The 19,589-nt window shown below is 40.5% G+C and overlaps 1 protein-coding gene across 1 annotated transcript in view; it reads right to left on the reverse strand.

The window, feature by feature from the left end:
• The window catches only part of Mypn (myopalladin), an 83,166-nt gene extending 64,340 nt beyond the window's left edge, over window positions 1-18,826 (reverse strand). Inside the window, exons 1-2 of the mRNA XM_070020990.1 lie at window positions 18,729-18,826; window positions 7,046-7,945 (exon numbers count right to left, since the gene is read on the reverse strand). Coding sequence (XP_069877091.1) covers window positions 7,046-7,944 — 899 coding nt within the window. The 5' untranslated portion in view covers window position 7,945; window positions 18,729-18,826. The remainder of the gene's footprint in view (window positions 1-7,045; window positions 7,946-18,728) is intronic.
• Between the last annotated feature and the right edge of the window lie 763 nt (window positions 18,827-19,589).

The raw sequence follows: 19,589 nt of genomic DNA on the forward strand, positions 1-19,589 counted from the left end.
CTTGTGTGTGTATAACTGTTTTGTTTTCTTTTAATTTCCTTGGGGCATACTGTTTGTAGGCAAATATCCAGAAGTGGTAGCAACCGAACTTAACAGCCATGGTAGGCACTGTTGTCTGTATAAAGGGATGTTTGTACTGTCTCAGAAGGCTGTGTACAAGCACACACACCATGGCCCAGCTGTACATTCCTGGAAAAGAATGTGAAATCAGGATACAAAAAGGGATCATGGCCATTTGCTCAGAATCCCTGCAGCCTCTTTCCTCTGTGCGTCACATATGAACTCATTTCCTTTGCCAAGACGACATTCAAGCTTGACCAGCTTTCCAAAACTCTAGCTTCAGGATCCCACTTCTACTTAGGAAATAATTCCTTTGAAATGGACTTGAAAATCGATAATATATTAGCAAAAATAATTTTCAACTTGCTAAACTAGGGCTCTAAAACAGGGGTAAAATACTGACTACACACAAGCACAAATAGATAATCACCATGCCTATATTTTCTTGCTACAAATAGTTAAAAAATTAATTTCCTTATTAGATGTGGTGTTCCTATTTGGCAAACTGAAATGATATGTTTTATTTTAATGCTCTGTGTGTGTGTGTGTGTGTGTGTGTGTGTGTGTGTGTGTGTGTGTGTGTGTGTGTGTGTGTGTGTGTGTGTGTGTGTGTGTGTGTGTGTCCCTTAGCTTTTTTGTTCAAAGTTAGTGCCACTTGGACTATACATGTCAACAGACATGTCAATTCTGGCTTTTTTTTCTGATTAATTGGAAATAAGAGTCTCATGTTTTTTTTTCCCTATTTAGACTGGCTCTTGAGTAGCATGAGCATTGGTGCTTTGCTTAACTTTTTTTTTTTTTAGGATTCTCTGGATCTAGGGATCTTTGGATTCTAGTATCTTTGTGATCCTGGGTTGTGGAGATGGCTCAAGATTTTCAGTGATGGCAAGGAAGCTCTAGGCTTCTCCTGCGCCTTCAGTCTCAATAGCGTTAATCTTTGTTTTGTTTTGTTTTGTTTTGTTTTTTGCCGGTCATGGGGCCTGAACTCTGGGCCTGGGTGCTTTCCTTCAGCTCTTCAGCTCAAGGCTAGCGCTCTACCACTGGAGCCACAGCGCCACTTCTGGCTTTTTCTGTTTATGTGGTGCTGAGGAATTGAACCCAGGACCTCATGCTTGCAAGGCATGCACTCTACCGCGGAGCTACCTTCCCAGCCCTCAATAGCGTTAATCTTATCTTTAAAAATGTGGGGGGGGGGCTGGGAAGGTGGCTCAGTGGTAGAGCGCTTGCCTTGCATGCATGAAGCTCTGGGTTCGATTCCTCAGCACCACATAAGCAAAAAGAAAAAAGCCAGAAGTGGCGCTGTGGTTCAAGTGGTAGAGCACTAGCCTTGAGCTGAAGAGCTGAGGGACAGTGCCCAGGCCCAGAGTTCAGGCCCCACAACCGGACCCAAAAAAAAAGAAGTGTGTGTGTGTGTGTGTGTGTGTGTGTGTGTGTGTGTGTGTGTGTGTGTGTGTGCAAGCACACACATGCACACATGTATACTGATTTTTAGGGTAGCATATAACAGCTTTTGTGTGGGGAAGCAAAAAAAAAAATGCTGCAAAATATTTCCACTCTAGTACTGAGATGAACCAGAAAGGAATTGGTTTTAATTGTAAACTGTATATACAATCTCTTTGTAAACACTTGGCTTTATCAGGGACTCAGGCTACCACGGTAGAATGGATGGGTCCTGGGCCAGATCAACTCAACATCTTTATATAAGGGCACCGACACAGCCTGCCAGACTTTCCCCAGTTTCCAGGTTACTCTGTGAAATGCTCTAGTTCCTTCAGCAGTGTCTTTGGTTTTTGGTCCTGCACTTCTGCATACCTAGCAGGGGTGGAGGAATATACAGCTCAGAGACCATATAAAGCCCTCAAAGTTACTTGGTACGTGACAGGACAAACACGTATGCTTGTGTCAGCTGTCCATGGTTGTCTGCCTGTATTGATAATTTTATATGGCTTGTGAATGATGTTATAAATATCCAAATGGCCCTTGGCAGAAAGAAGATTCCCTGTTCCCAGTTGGAAATGGTCCCCTCCACCTCCTCAGACTTAAATACCCATCAACTTCCTCCACAACTCTGAGTACTAGCCAGTCATCCTTCTCTTCCTTTCAAACTCATCTTTCCATTTAGTAAATCACCAAGTTCAGCTTGATTTCTTCTCTTCTAAATGCTGTTGGTCCCTAGCATCTTCTTTTTCTCAGTGCACTCCATCCCAGTCCTACCACAGCAGCCCATACCTGGAGTACCTTGTATGTACAGCTTCCCAGACAGTCTCCTAACTCTGTCATTCTCTGATGTAACCCGTCCTTTCAGAGCTGTCCTCTTTATATGTTCCCTTTCATTCTTTTCCTTCCTTATATACTATCCAAGCTCCTCACTTGCTTTTAAGACTTCCAAAATCATCTGGCTCTCCTTTCCAGTTAGATCAGCCTCTTCCCCATCATATAAAAGTTTTACTGCAATATTAGCATCTGTGCCCTTATATAAACAGGTTGATTTGACCTGGCCTATAAGGACTCCCTTCTACCCACTTGTGAATTCTATCTCTAATCTTTCTTTTGTTTTTTTTTTTGGGGGGGGGGGAGGGTCCAGTAGTGGGGCCTGAACTCTGGGCCTGGGAGCTGTCCCTCAGCTCTTCAGCTCAAGGCTAGCGCTCTACCACTTGAGCCATAGCACCACTTCCGGCTTTTTTCTTTTTGCTTATGTGGTGCTGAGGAATCAAACCCAGGGCCTCATGCATGCAAGGCAAGCGCTCTACCACTGAGCCACCTTCCCAGCCCCTCTCTAATCTTTCTTTACCCATTTATGTTATTGACATAGACTTATGATTCTCTGAAAATACTAGCCTCAGGGCCTTTCCACTTGTTTTCCAGTTTCCTCCAATTCTTGTGTTAGTGCTCCATTTATCCTGAACTCCAGACAAAGTAATTCACACTTTTATCTGAGTCACCAATGTATCTTATATATGCTTCTTATTATACCATACTGCAGTGATATGATTACAGGTCTCTGTATTTTGTACTGGATCAAGAGCTCTCTTCTCAGAGTGGTTTAAGTCAGTTTCAAAACACTGTTACCTCAATAGGTTTTGTAGTTTTGGTGAAGGATTTTAATAACTTAATAGTATTCTTTGAATGAATAAATGAGTTAAATTCTACCTTATTGCTTTTTAGTTTTCCATTGTCAGCTAAAATCTCCATAGAAACCCTAAAGCCTTCTTTGACTCTTCTGGTTCTCCCAGCCTGATGGTGTATGCTGTAAGAATTCGGGATGGGCCAGGCGTGGTGGCTCAAATCCTTGAATCCTAGCTACTCAGGAGGCTGAGATCTGAGGATTGCAGCTCAAAGCCAGCCGGGGCTGGAAAGGCCATGAGACTCTTCAATAAACCACTCAGAAAACCGGAAGTGGTGCTGTGACTCAAGTGGTAGAGTGCTAGCCTTAGCTGAAGAGCTGAGAGATAGTGCCCAGGCCCAGAGTTCAAGCCCCATGACCGACCAAAACCAAAAAACAACAACAAAAAATCCTCCTACATAAAATTAATATTGTTACATGGGAGCTACATATATTTCACTTAAATTTTTTCTTTCTTTTACTTTTAAATTTATAGATTTGTATTTTTATTTTGTTGCGTGTCTATAGAAGGGCAGGCATGCGCCCCATGTTCTTGAGTTTCAACCCCTTCCTACCTCTTAGGCCAACTAGCTCACTCCTGATTTAAATCAGATTTAAGCAGCTTTCTCCCCACCATACTCTGTCTCTTTTTCTTCCTCCTTCTCTTCATTTTCCTCCTCATTGTCCTTCTTCTAGGACTTGAACTCAGGGTCTCACACTTTCACTTGGCTTTTTCGTTTAAGACTGGTACTCTACCACTTGAGCCAGAGTATAAAGTTTGTAAAGTTTTACTTGGTTGATAAGGTAGCTTTTGAGTGGCTATCGGATTACCTTGTTTGGGGTGGGGGATGAGTACTTTATAGTGCCCTAGGTGATGTTGTTCAGTGGTGCACTGAATTCATTCTTATATTCAAGATTGTCATGGTTGAAAAATGGGAAGGATAAAAAACTAGCCTAGGGCTGGAAATGTGACTTAGTGGTAGAGTGCTTGTCTAGCACACAGGAGGTCCTGGGTTCAATTTCTCAGTACCACATACACAGAAAAAGCCAGAAGTGGTGCTGTGGCTCAAGGTGGTAGAGTGCTAGCCTTGAGCAAAAAGAAGCTCAGGGACAGTGCCCAGACCCTGAGTTCAGTCCCCAGGACTGGCAAAAACAAAAACAAAAACAAAAAAACAAAACTTGTCTATTTCCAAAAACTAGTACGTTGGGCAAGGATAAATTAGTTACACACACACACACACACACACACACACACACACACACACACACACACACACACACACATGCTGTAATGTGAGTGCTCACCAGCTCACTTAGATTGACCAGATGTCATAAAGTGCTCTTGGAAAAACATCTCACAAGCATTACTGACCAGGTCCCAGCAAGGGTCATCAGTTACATTTAGAGTAGAAGGGCCAGGCACTGCCCCATGTTCTTTAGTTCCAACTTTTTTTTATTGTTGTTAGGGGTGAACTCTGAGGCCTGGGCGCTGTCCCTCAGCTCTTCAGCTCAAGGCTAGCGCTCTACCACTTGAACCACAGTGCCACTTCTGGTTTTCTGGTGGTTTACTGGAAATAAAGAGTCTCACGGGCTTTCATGCCCAGGCTGGCTTTGAACCATGATTCTCAGATCTCAGTCTCCTGAGTAGCTAGGATTACAGGCATGAGCCACCGGTGCCTAGCCCAACTGTTTTTGTTGTTGTTGTTGTTGTTGTTTTAACACTGCAAAAGTTCTTCCTCTTCCTCTCATAAAGGAGGAGAACCATCGTCAAGGACAAATGGTGGCTTGTAGTAAAGGCAGCAGAGAGCCAGCTTCACATTCAGGGGAGGATGCCACAGGTTCCTCTCATGATTTCTGGTGTTTTACATGTTCAGAAAAACATCTCTAGTATTGAACTATATTCAACATTCCCAAGTGAGTAGTTATGGGCCAGAAGCCATGCTTGCTGTTCAAGATCCAAAGGCAAAACCAGCAGAACTCTCTCCCTTCAAGAATGTCAGTTGTATAATCTGACATAGTAAAGGTCTATTCAGTTGAAGAAATAACATGTGATATGCTTTTCATTGGGTTGAAAAGTAAAATTCAGGAAGTGGCGCTGTAGCTCAAGTGGTAGAGCGCTCGCCTTGAGCTGAAGAGCTGAGGGACAGCGCCCAGGCCCAGAGTTCAAGTCCCACAACCGACAAAAAAAAAAAAAAAAAAAAAAAAAAAGAATGGAAAAGTAAAATTCAGTATGAAAAAGGGGCTGGAGGTATGGCTCAGTGGTAAGGTATCTGCCTAGCAGGTAGGAGGCCCCCAAGTTCAAAACCCAGTACTGCCAGAAATATTCAATATATGAATATTCTCTGAGTTAGAATCCCTTGAATTGACATGCATGTATAAGTAAAAATACTACCATTTATATTATTATTGTTCTGTAAAATAAATATGTAAGAAATAAAAATAAGGTCCTATTTACACACAGAGAAAACATACTAAACAGTAATGAAGTTATATTCTAATAGCAATTGGATGATTACAGAAGCACAATTACAGTCCTCTTAGAGGACTGTAAACATCAGTACTTCTCTATAAAAGAAATATATTTTTTGCCGGGCACTGGTGGCTCATGTCTGTAATCCCAGCTACTCAGGTGGCTGAGATCTGAGGATCACAGTTCAAAACCAGCCCAGGCAGGAAAGACCATGAGACTCTTATCTCCAATGAACTGCCAGAAAACCAGAAGTGACACTGTGGCTCAAGTGCTCGCCTTGAGCTGAAGAGCTCAGGGACAGTGCCCAAGCCCAGAGTTCAAGTCCCACAACAGACTAAAAAGAAAGAGAGAGAGAGAGAGAGAGAGAGAGAGAGAGAGAGAGAGAGAGAGAGATACATTCTAGTCACATTATTCACACACTATTTCAACAGAATTTAGAGGTAGCAAATATCATCTTAAGATTGTTTCAGGTTTTGTGGGATCATAAATATAAAAGAGATCCTTACAAGTATAGGACAGAGCTGGAGGTTAAAAAAAAAAATCTGTCTAGCAAGCACAAGACACAGAATTAAAAACTCTAATACTGCTGAAATAAAATTTAAATATAAATGTATACATATGTGTGTGTGTTTATACATATATTTAAACACACACACACACACACACACACACACACACACACACACACACACAACTTATTCAAGTCAGAAGCCCTGAAGGTTATACTTCATTTGCTTCACAAGAAGCTTGCTTATGATAGACATATAAAAGATAAATACCCCTCTTCTTATCATGGCCATTGGGGAAAGACTGGGGAAACAGGGAGAGCTAATAATAAGTTTAAAATAAACACGTGTAAAATCAGACTTTAATTACAGCCTTCGTCCATCTATATCTGTCTTTATGTTTGTTTGGTCTTCTTGAAGATTCAAAAAATATCAGACAGTCAAGAGCCAGTGGCTCACATCTGCAAGTCTAGCTCCTCAGGAGGCTGATCTGAGGATGGAGCTTGCTGAGGCCAGTTCAGGAAGACAAATTCAAGACATTCTTTATCTCCAATTAATCACCAAAATGCTAAAAGTGGAGGCGTAGCTCAAGTGGTAAAGCACCAATCTACCAGTGGAACACAGTCAAGTGAAAGTATGAGGCCCTGAGTTCAAGCCCCCTGTACTGGCATCTCCCCTTCTTCCCTCCCTCCACCCTGAGCCCTAGCAAACACCAAAATTACACCCCTGGCTCATCTATTGTATTTGCAGTGAACAGAGATGCTTTGGGCACTGGCTGCTTTTCTGAAAGGGGGCACAGGGTTGTGGAAACAACCTACTTCAAAGGTCATACTTAGGAGAGGCGAATGGGAAGCAGCTTGCCAAACATGACGCAGGGGGACATTTTCCTTCGTTTATGCATTTTACCTTACTTGAGGTGGAGGAATTCCTACCACTATGCAATCCAACTGGACTCGGGTTCCTTCGGGGACTTCTCTGCTCCGTAGCTTCTGCGTGAAGCGGGGAGGCTGCCCCAGGGGCTCCTCGTAGTACAGCGAAGAAGGTGAAGACCCCGGGCTGGCGTCGCCGCCCGCGGCCTGCTGCTGGCCCGCGGCCTGCTGCTGCGCGGCCTGCTGGGCCTCGCGCCTCTTGGCTTCCTGCTGCTCCAGAGCGTGGTTGACTTCGTTGTCCCTGGCGTCGGTGGGGATGGGGATGGGGGCGGACGCTCGCTCTCTTCCTTCCGTGGGGGGCGCTTTGCCTGGAGATTCCTGTTTGCTCTTGTGGTTCTTGCAGGCCCGAGGTCTGATCCGTTTGGAGCTGTGCGCCTTGAAGAGGGAGGAGAGCTCCTCGATGAAATCGGCCGCCTTATTCAGAAATACTTTCTTCGACTGGGTTTCGGAGCTGTACGGCGGCCGCTTGGTCTCCTGGGGACTCTCTCTCGGGCTGCTCGGTCTCTGAGCCTTCTCCTGGCAGAAGTTGGGCTCAAAGTTAGACTTCGGGGGGTGTCTCAGCTGCTCGGAAGATAGGCGCTTTCTAGCCTGAGCTTCATCGGCTTTCTCCAAAGGGTCGTGATTGATGGCCAGTCTGGCCAGATTGACGCTTTCATCTAATTCTTCCTGGCTCAGAAAAGCGGAAAGATCTGGAAGGTCATCTTGGCTTCCTCCTCCTCCTTCAGCAGCCCCCGAAGGACTACCAAAATGGAAAGGGTTGGAGGAAGGCTCTGCTCGACTCCTCTCGTTGTTTCCCCGATGTCTAGTTTCGGCCAGGTAGCTTTCTCTTAGAAGTTGAGATATAGATGTAGAAGCTTCTAGGCTGTCGTCTTGCATGCTGTAACAAAATAGGAGGATCGTGAGTAGGAGGGCAGCCTGGGCTACATAGCAAGATCTTTTCTCAAAAAAAAAAAAAAAAGGTCAAGAAACTGGTGGTTCACATTTATAATCCTAGCTATTCAGGAGACTGAGATCGAGGGATCACGGTTCAAAGTCAGCCTAGGCAGAAAAATCCTCGAGACTCTTATCTCCATTGATTTGTACTGAGTTGAATTGCCTTTCCTGACTTTTGAATTTTAGTACACGAGTGTATTGCCTATTCAAAAGTGAATAGTTTTAAATTCTTAATAAAAGAAGCAAGGCGAATTTATACTATTAATATCATGCCCATGTATTCATTCAAACATTTACTAGAAGGATGGCAAACTTGTGAGTCATAGCTGTTAATTCTCTCTCTCCAAATAGATGCAGCTCGGTGATTACAGTATTCTTCCCATTGACCTTGACTTGCTTCACACTCCACCCCTTCAATCAGAGACCATAAGGGAATGAAGGCTGTTTGGCATTGTTTGTTAGTACGAGTTGGGCCTTGTGCTGGAGAGATGGAGAAGAAAGAAATCTAAAACCCTCTGGCTTTAAGATAGTGTGGCATATGGAAATATAATGAAAGTCCTTTGTAGCATTAATGATGCTATGGCAAAACCTGTGTTAGTCCATTCATCTTTTTTTTTTCCTGACACGAAAGCATCACTTGTATCACATGTAAGGCTTCTTAAGGGCTTTCTTAATTCCCAAATGTCGATGGTCCTATCCCAAACTAACCTCCACTTGGCAAAGTAGGCAGTCACCTTGAGAGGGCAATTAGAGCTGACTACAAGGATCACTTACAACAAAGTATTTTTTTCCACATGCTTGCCAGAGCTTGAAACTGTTCCCAATGGAGCCATTTATTTGGATAAAGTCTATAGTGTTTTGTTTTGTTTTTAAAAGATTAATTAAAGGATTGGTCATGGTGGCTCATGTCTGTAATCCAAGCTACTCAGGAAGTACAGAACTTCTTGGGAAAAAACAAACCTTATCCAAAAAAATAACTAATGTCAAAAAAGGAATAGGGCATGCTCAAATGATAGAGTGCTTAACTAGCAAGGGCAAAGCCCTGAGTTCAAATCCCAGTACTAGGGAGAAAAAAAGTGTTGAGAAGGCAAAAAAATTGGATAAAGACAAATACTTGTTTGCAGAGATATTCATTATGGTATGGATAATAGTATAAGAAAAAAAACTGTAACTATGCCCAATAGTAAAAAAAACTCCATGACTTCAATTATTATATGCTCATTAACTAGAACATTATGGCTATTTAAAATTTTGTAGAATGATGAATAGTATGCAAAAACATATATAAAAGTGAATTGATATCTAAATTGAAATATTTCCTTATTTGTGTATCAACTAGGTGGAAAAGAGATATATGAAGTAAAGGTCAAAATGCTTCCAATTTGAACGTGTAATTGATACACTGATTACAACCAGCAACTGTTGTAATTAATCATTTGTAAGTCAACCATTTCTTCAGCTTACTTGAAGCTTCTAGATATACTTGGGTGGAAGGATAAGAATTAAATTGCTTTCTAAGTCAGAACAGGTTTCTTTGCATTCATTGGACATTGTGATGAGACTTTCTCTCAAATTGTTTCATGATTGGGTCATCTCTTGACATCATGAACATTGGCCTTGGCACTAGAAATATCTGATTTCAAAGTCTGGCTTCATCTCTGAGCAACTGTATGAGAGATTTACTTAGTTTCTTTGAGTTTTAGTTTCCTCATTTGTAAGACACAGGTAATACATATTTTTCAGGGGTATATATCATGAAGGCAAAGCTCTTCAAGGTTTATATGTATGGTAGAAATGAATAAAATAATATTTATATAAGAAGTCACTGCTTTCTGTGTCTAGAAAAGCCAATTGTGTCAATGTGTGCTTCTTCTTAGGTTTATGATTATAAGAAATTATTATAATGAAACTTCTAAACCCTCAAAATATAGTGTTTCTTTCATATTTTAGTGTTTTAAGACCTTGCACTTTGATGGTAGATACAACTGGCTTAAATCCTAGTTTTGACACTTCCTACCTGTATAAACTTGAGGAAGTCTGAGCTCTGTAAGCTTCAGTTTCCTCATCTATAAAACAGTGATAATGACAGTAACCATCTCATAGGTTAATACTGATTAAATGTGCTTGGCATTCAGTAAGCATTCAGTAAATGGTAGTTACAACTATTCTTATTATATGACAACTTCAGCTATATATGGTCTCCATTTTTTTTTTTTTGTCAGTCGTGGGGCTTGAACTCTGGGCCTGAGTGCTGTCCCTCAGATCTTCAGCTCAAGGCTAGTACTCTACCACTTGAGCCACAGAGCCATTTCAGGTTTTTTGGTATTTTCTTGGAGATAAGAGTCTCATGGCCTTTCCTGCCTGGGCTGGCTTTGAACTGCGATCCTCAGATCTCAGCCTCCTGAGTAGCTAGGAGTATATGTGTGAGCCATTGGCACTTGGCTTGTGGTCTCCATTTTATAGTTAAGAAATAATAGTACTGATGAAATAATTTCTTCTAAGGAAAAACTTTGAAGAGAAACGGAACCCTAGATTTGTAGTTAGTTAAACATATCTATATTCAGGGTCTTGATTTTTCTCTGCAGGCACTCTACCTCTTGAACCAGCCCCTGATAGTTTAGATTGTATTTATTTGTTCTTCTAACAGTTTTTTTTTTCCAACACAAAGGTTCAAACCTAGGATCTTTCACATGCTAGGGTAAGTATTCTACCACTGAGCTACCTTCTAACCTTCTCTCCATAAATATTAATAGCCATCTTATGTGTACCATGCAGCATTCAAGACCCTAGAATGAGTAGTGAGGAAAATGATATCTTAAAGAAGTAACATTCTAAGGAAGAAACTTACGTTATGAAGAAAAATTAGAGCAACATAAGACAGAATGATGGGCGGGGGGAGAAAACTCTTTGTTTTGGTTAGGTCAAATAATACTTCTTATATGGAGAATTACCATGTGACCAACCAAGGAATTTATAAGGAAGATCTGTCAAGGCCTAGAAAGATGAGTGTTTGGTGTGTTCAAGTCAAATCCATTGTCCAGGTGAGTGAGTCAAAGGAGAAGTGGAAGTTGGTGAGGTTAGAAGTGTGCAGGCTCAGGTCATGTCAGGCCTTGCTAACCCTGGAAAGGATTCCACATTTCCTTACACTTATAAAATACAAACCCATATCAAGGTTTTTGAGAGACAAGTTATTTTTGTTGTTATTGTTTGTTTGGTTGTTTAGTGAAAGAGACTTTTATTATGAAAAGAGGCTATTTTAAAGAAGAGAGCCATCACTTAGGCAGTACAGGAAAGAAAACTAAATTGCTTGAATGGAAGTCCAGAGTAAAGGCTCACTGCCTGATGAAATGGTTTTAAAAATGTTCAAGCACAGATGCAATGCAAAGAATTTGGTTGAAAAGGGTAAGTAAGGGTGGAGGTGAGCAGACCAGCTAAGAGGCCATACAACAAAGAGATGGTGGTAGTGTAGACCAGTGCAGACCATCAGGAAATGGTAAGAAAGGATCAGATCTGAGAGATGGTTTGGAAATAGAGCCAAATGATTTGTTGATAGATTGAAAGTGAGCTACAGGAAAAAGAGAAGAATCAATGGTGACTCTCACATTTATGACCTGAGCAACTAGGTGACGGGTGGAACATTAGTAGGATGAAACAGCAGATGGTTTCAGAAAAGAAAACCGTGAATGCTCTTGGACAGTTTATCTGGAGTGTTCAGAGTGACAACTGCCCTTGTTCTCTCTGTCCTTACAAAATTGAAATGTAGATGTTATGCCACTTTCAAAATGAGATTAAGTAATTGCCCTTGAAAAGAAATCTGGTGTTGCTGAAATGATACTAGGTTGGAAATGAAACGTGTCATCATTCATTAAGACTTTCTTAACCACAGTGCTGGTGGCTTACTGTAATTTCTGCTATTCGAGGCTGAGATCTGAGGATCAAGGTTCAAAGCCAGCCAGAGAAGACAAATCTGGGAGATTTTTTATCTTTAGTTAACTAGCAAAAAGCTGGATGTGAAAATGTGGCTTAAGTGGTAGAATACCAGCCTTGAGCAGAAAAAGCTAAGCAAGAGCATGAATTCAAGCCCCACTACTGGCACAAACATGAAGAGAGTAGGTCTTAAGTGTGTTCTCATCACACACAAAAAAAGTATGTGAGGTGATGATATTTTAATTAGCTTGGTTTAATAAATTCACATGGTATGCATATACCAAAACATTATATTGTAGCCAATATAATGTGTAAAATATTTGTCAATTAAACCTTAATAAAGCAATTAAAAAGAAACATCTTTTATATATGTCTTTAAACATTGCTGCTATATATTAATTACAGTGCCAAAACACATCCATTATATACAAAAAGCAACATGGACTGAAAAGGACTATAAAACCCAAATCTAGTTTCTTAGGTTGACACAAAAAATAGCTTAATGTTTAATAACTATTTGTGAAGAGAGACAACCAGAATAGGAAAAAATAAGCATGTTTAAATAACCTACCTTTAGCTGGGGCTGAACAGAATTACTCTGCTTACTCCTGAAGTTTGTAGTGAAAATACTTTTCTTTCTGTCAGTCCTGGGACTTGAACTAAGGGCCTGGGTACTGTCCCTGAGGGTCTTTTGCTCCAGGATAGCACTCTACCACTTGAGCCACAGTGCCACTTTTGGCTTTTTCTGTTTATGTGGTACTGAGGAATGGAACCCAGGGCTTCATGTATGCTAGGCAAGCACTCTACCATTAAGCCACATTCCCAGCCCTGTGAAAAACACTTTTAAAAAAAAGTAAGCTGGGCACCGGTGGCTCATGCCTATAATCCTAGCTACTCAAGAGGTTGAGATCTGAGCATCCTGTTTCAAAGCCAGCCTGGGCAAGAAAGTCCATGAGGCTCTTAGCTCCAATAAACTACTCAGAAAAATCCAGAAGTAGCACTGTGGCTCAGGTGTTAGAAGGCTAACCTCAAGTACTAAGAGGCTCAGGGGCAGTGCCCAGGCCAAACTCAAGCCCCAGGACCAACTAAATAAATAAATAAATAAATAAATAAATAAATAAATAAGGTAAGAGTACTAAGCCAGATATGGTGTCTCTCAGGGCTTGTGAATCTAGCTACCTGGGAGACAGAGATAAAGGATCACCAGGGGACAACCTGAGCAGAAAGAAGTTCAAGAGCTTCATCTTACCCATTTGATAGGCACAGTGATATACTTCCTCCAGAGACACACACTCCAGTGAAGCACAAGTAGAAAGAAGCATGGAAGCCCAGACTAGCCAGGCATCAAGCCAAATCCTACCTTGAAAATGACCCAATAAAAAATGGGCTGGAGCCAGGTGCCGGTGGCTCACACCTATAATCCTAGCTACTTAGGGGGCTGAGATCTGAGGATAGCGGTTTAAAGCCTGCCCAAATCCAGGCAGGAGAGTTTGTGATACTCTTATCTCCAATCAACCACCAGAAAACTGGAAGTGGCATTGTGACTCAAGTAGTAGAGCACTAGCCTTGAGTTAAAGAGCTGAGGGGCAGTGCCCAGGCCCAGAGTTCAAGCCCCATGACTGACAAATTAAAAAATGGGCTGGAGGTATGGATCAAATAGGCGTGTGCCACTGTGCCTGGCTTAGGTCAATTCTTTTGGACAAACTCTTGCTGATCCCACAACCAGTTCCCAGAATGTAGAAGCCAGTTCTGGGGAGTTGGGAAAAATTCCGTTGCAGGTACAATGTCCATCACTTCCAGTGAAAGTGATCACCTCTATTGTAGTTTTTACTTCTGCTTGTGGTATGAATGGCATAAGTGATTTCATAAGTTAGTATATACTATGTTAGAGTCAGACCTTCGGGTATATGGAAATTCCAGTAGTAATACAGAAATAGTAGAAGAGCCATTCTCTCAAATATCTTTTATTTAATTAATTAATTAATTAATTAATTTTGTTGGTCATGGGGCCTGAACTCTGGGACTGGGCGCTGTCCCTCAGCTTCAGCTCAAGGTAAACACTCTACCACTTAAGCCACAACGCCACTTCTGGCTTTTTTCTGCTTATGTGGTGCTAAGGAATTGAACCTAGGGCCTCATGCATGTAAGGCAAGCACTCTACCACTAAGCCACCTTCCCAGCCCCTCAAATATCTTTTAGTTTGAAAGAGTAAACAAAACAGTAAACAACTTTGCTGAGTGGCAACTCCTTTGTACAACTACTTAAATAAAGACAATTCAAAAAAAGAAAACAGAACTCCGGGAAATGGAAAGCAGGTTTTTTTCATTGTTGCTGTTTTTTTTTTTTCTTTTCATCTTGGTTGTTTATCTTTAGGAGGGTCAGAGGGGGCACAGAAATAAAGGGACAAAGGGTGAACTAATGCAGCAGTGGTACTCACTAGACACTTTGTTGAAAATGAACTATACAATTTGTTGGTAGGGACACGAGGGAAAAACTGGAAGAAAACAAGGGAAGAGGTGTCACTGTCCACAACGAAATGTACTGTTTACCTAACATATGTAACTGTAATCCCTTTGTACATCACTTTTCTAATAACATTTTTTTTAATTTATGGGACAGCACCCAGGCTCTGAATTCAAGTCCCAAGACCAGCACAAAAATTAAATTAAATTAAAAATAAAAAGATGTGTAAACATTTGCATTAGAAGAATATTAAAAGACCAGGTGTGCTGGTTATACACAAGAGATCCCAGCATTCAGGAGGCTGAGGCAAGAAGATCAAGAGTTCAAGGCTAGTCTGGGCTCCATAGTGAGACACCTCCCCCCCCCCCAATCTTAAAACAGACAAATAAAAAAAAAATAAAACAAGCAAGTGAAGCTGTGGCTCAAATGGTAGAACACTGAGTGAATAAGCTAAGGGACAGCAATCAGGCCCTGAGTTCAGGTCCCAGTAACAGCACAGTGAAATAAAACAAAACAAAAAGAGAAAAGAAGAGTATGTTTGAAATGAAGAGGCAGAGCCAAGATGACATGGGGAATTTGAGGCCTCTGTTTAGCAGAGACTTTCTCTAAAAAGCAGAGGCTACAGGAATGAAAAGATTTTTAGAAAATAGGCTGAAAGTGAATAATCCCTTCCTTCCTTATTTTAATCCAATTGGTATGGTAAGAAGGTACAGAATATTTTATTTTGGTGGGAGAAAAGGAGATAGGTTGTTATGAAACACAACGTGTGTGTTTTTATATATAGCAGAGAATAAACACATCACATAGTGTAAAAAGAATGTTAGAGCCAGAGCTCTTATAATACTGAATCTGAAAAGCAGCAAAGAAATAGTATAAAAACAAATGTCATGTATCATAGAAAGGTTAATGGAAGACATCTATGATCTAAAAGGAATGGGGATTAGTGGTATAGCTCAGTGTGTAAACACCTGTCCTGCATGCTCAAAGTCTTAGTTTTGATCCCTAGAATCACAATGCAAAGGGGGTGGATTTGGCATTAGTCAAGAAACAAAGGACAGCCACTCATTTTGTCGTATCATTACTAAATGACTCCTTGTTCTTGACCATATATATGGTAGATATAGGCACACAATGGAGGGAAGTCAGGAGGAAGAAACAGAATAAGTGGGAAATGGAACATACAATGAAGGGGCCCATCAGCTGCACTGGACATAGAAGGAAAAGAACTAAGCAACCCAAAGACAGCGATGGGAAGGGAGAAATGAGAGGGAAAGAGGGAACGGCTGACACTAAGCAAAAGGAAAGAAATGTGAACATCACCCGATGTGGAAGAAATAATTTGTATTGTCAAAGCTCATAGAATTCGCAAACTTTATAGACCATGAGAATGACCATTTGCCTTGCGAAGAAATAATTTGTATTGTCAAAGCTCATAGAATTCGCAAACTTTATAGACCATGAGAATGACCATTTGCCTTGCGAAGGGTAAAATGTGTTTGTGATTTTAACTATCACTATTCCATAATACTATGAAATATGTGAAATTTATGTAATCACCTAATCTCAATTAAAGAAAAAGAAAAGTGAGAGAAGGGATGGGTTAGGAGCGATGGGGTCAATGTTGTCAGATACCTTGTATTCATATACTGCTTTGTAGAATGAGAACTTCTTTGTACAAGTACTTAAAGATAACAATGATTAAAAAAAATGTTTAAAAAAAGAATAGAAAAAAAGTGATAGAAGTTGAGTTTTTTCTCTCTCAACAGCTTGCCATTCATGACGAACTGAGTTGTTACATAGGAAATACAAATAAAAACCCTTCATTGATCCTCATTAACAATAATTTTATTTCATTCTAAAATAAGAAAAACAGGAAAAAAAACATTTCATTCTTTTTTTAATCTTATGTGATGATCTTTTTTTTTTTTCAAGGCAACTTTCCTAATTAAATTGACGTCATATGTTAGTTGGAATGAGAGAAGAGCAGGCACCTCAAGTAAGCTTGGGATGTCAAGACCTAGTTCTAGGTCAAGTTCTAGTTCAAGAGAAGGGGTGCTGGCTCCCTCCCTGAGTGGGGATTGCATTGTGACTGCAATGGAGATCTATCTATGTACAGGAAGCCTGGTCACAGATTGTCAAGGTGACTGGTTATCCGTGAACTCAAGAACTCTCTAGTGACTGCAGGCAAATAGTCACTCCAATTTTGGTTTCCCCCAGAAATATATATGTCTGCTCTAAATATGTTCTTAAATTTCTTTCTTTCTTTGCCTTCCTTCCTTCCTTCCTTCCATCTTTCCTTCCTTCCTTCCTTCCTTCCTTCCTTCCTTCCTTCCTTCCTTCCTTCCTTCCTTCCTTCCTTCCTTCCTTCCTCCCAGTACTAGGGATTGTACTCAGAGTCTCATACTTCTAACTCTCTATACAGAGTATTCTGTTCATACTGGGTTGTTTCCTGTAAGCTAATAGGTAATGCTGTCTAAAGACTTTGTTGACTCAACATATGAAACTATGTGTGTAGTGCTTCACTAGTTTTTCTTCTCCTAGGAAAGGGAAAAGGAAAAGGCTGTGAAGAAAACCCTTTCATTTTCTATCTTGTTACATTGACAATAACACATAAGACTGACAATGCATTTGTCAAATCTCAGTATAAAGGAAGGAAATTCGTGGCTCAGAGGCTAACAGTACCATTGTCTTATGTTTTCAAGTTAGTAAACAGAATCTATTGTTTCTTTTACATATAAGAATTAGCTATTGAGCAACTTGACCGGTCTGTCACCTGTTCACATACTAACATTAGTCCATTAAAAATCCTTCCAAAATAGATGGATTTATCTGCTGCTGTATATTCTTCCAAAGCTAATTGGTAGAAATTATTTCTGTGAATTCCAAAAACAACTTGGATAAAAACTCAAGTTGTTTGTGTCCATAAATTGCAGTGAGTCTGTTATACTGCAGATGTGCCTTTGCTAGCACATTGTAATACATATCTGTATAGAGAGTCTCTATCATAAACTATAGCTAGATAGAAGACTAAAGTTTTTATGTTATTATTATGAGTTTCAACAGCATTACTCACCTATTCTAAGCAGGGATCGTGATAATCTTTTAAAAATGTGGATAGTTTCCAATGGTTTGTTTCATGGTCCATTATTATAAGATTCTGTGCTGCCTGTAATTTGGTCTTTCAACACTTTTGTAAATATAACATTCATATATTTTAGATTTCCTGTGCTGGCTTCAATTTTAAATATTTGATTTGTTGTGAAACAATGTGTCAGATTATATTAATTTTTGTTTTAAAAATATGTTCATAATAGCTATAAACAGAAATACTTATGATTTCCTCAAAAATGACTATGGATTTTATGTGAACTTAAGTGTTGTTATTAAAAAGAGACCATAAAGTTAGACCAACATTTTAACTTAGGGCTTTCAGAATTTACTTATTACTAGAGTGAAAGTACTTGAGACATCACAAGGTTTTGAGAAGGAAAAATAGATAGCTATTTTTTTCCTTTTAAGCTGAATGATACTTGTAACTTTAATGAATATGTAAAACTCTGTTGAAAAGTTGATACGATTTCTTAACAACATTCTGTAATGTCTACTCTTTGTGACTAGAAATACAGAGTGATCCACCTTTCCTCTTCCTTTGCTTATACAGTTTTTACAATATTTTTCAAGTTGTGCATCTAATTACTGCTAATAGTGCAATATACCAGGCCAAACATTTGTCACTGACTGTCAAGTGTCTTTGATGTAGTTGAAGAGAGAGCAAGAAAGAGAGAGATAGAGAGAGAGAGAGAGAGAGAAAGGAGAAAGAAAGAGCAATGTCCCTTGAGCAAGACTTTCTGCAGCTGTTGTGTACATTAATCCAGGGAACAGATCTCCCAACACTAAATATAGCAAGCATATCCTTTTACATGATAAAAAAATTTAAATGAAAGTCTTTAACTGTGGAGTTATTTTAGAGTTGATTTCCTTCAAAAAGGAAGTAGGCATTACATACTTATTTTCTATATAAGCAGCATTACTTTAATAAATAAATGAGTGGAAAATGCCAGTGTTATCCACCAACATATCACAACTTACTCTGTTGAAGTGTTTTTTCCTTAGAACTCAAAACAGGCTGATTCTAGTGAGCCCCACTTCATCCCCTCCCAAGCTTTACATGTAGACTTCTCTGTTTTTTATTTAATTGAGTATCTCAGCATACATAATTAGAAAATTACCCTCGGTTCCACTCTCAGTGACAGTAATTAGCTGTCTGAAATATCCCCTTTCCCACTGTCAATGCCCTGTTATCAAGCCACACTTGTGAACTTAAATTTGGATATTACCTTTCTTTTTTTAGTTGACCCAGAGGATGTTCAACCCAGGCACTCCACTTCGAAGATAATTATCCAAAGGAGAACTTGGAGATGAGCGCACAGGAGAAAAGGCCAAAAACAAGTAAAAATCTTCAAGTCCTTGGAAATTGAGCGTCGCCGTCCATAGAGTGTGGAGTTAACTTCAGTTTCAGTGAAGATGGCTGTAAGAAGCTGGACAACCTGTCACCACCGGAGCCAGAGCATTTGTCAGCTTGCAGGTCCCAAGTTATTTTGAGCTGTATAAACCATGTGCCTGTGAAACATTCCACCTGATTGGACAGGAGAAAACTGAGCAAAGGGATTCCATGGCAGGACCGCACCTATGGGGGGAGAGGGTGGGGGGCTGGAGGCAATTGGTTTTCTACCTATAGACTTGTAGCAGGAGGTCAATGGCGCTTATTGATTGATGTTGGAATGAACCCCAAATGCATTATATTACATTCTATTTAAAACATGGATTGATTTATTTATTGTCATTTGTGGGGCTTGAACTCTGGGCCTGGGCGCTGTCCCTGTGCTCTTCAGCTGAAGGCAAGCGCTCTACCACTTGAGCCACAGCGCCACTTCCAACTTTCTGGTGGTTTATTGGAGATCAGAGTCTCATGGACTTTTCTGCCTGGGCTGGCTTTGAGCCACGATCCTCAGATCTCAGCCTCCTAAGTAGCTAGGATTACAGGCGTGAGCCACCGGCATCGGGCTCCCCTAGTTTTTTTTTGCAGTCATGGACCTTAATAAAGTTGCTGTGCTCAGCACACAAAGCCTCACCAACTTGACATTCATGGGCTCGCTGCAGTTGGATGCAAGCACACAAAGATGTGCTTGGCGCTTGTC

Source organism: Dipodomys merriami, unplaced genomic scaffold (assembly GCF_024711535.1).
Source record: "Dipodomys merriami isolate MVZ:Mamm:240054 unplaced genomic scaffold, mDipMer1.0.p SCAF_14, whole genome shotgun sequence".
Lineage (NCBI taxonomy): Eukaryota > Metazoa > Chordata > Mammalia > Rodentia > Heteromyidae > Dipodomys > Dipodomys merriami.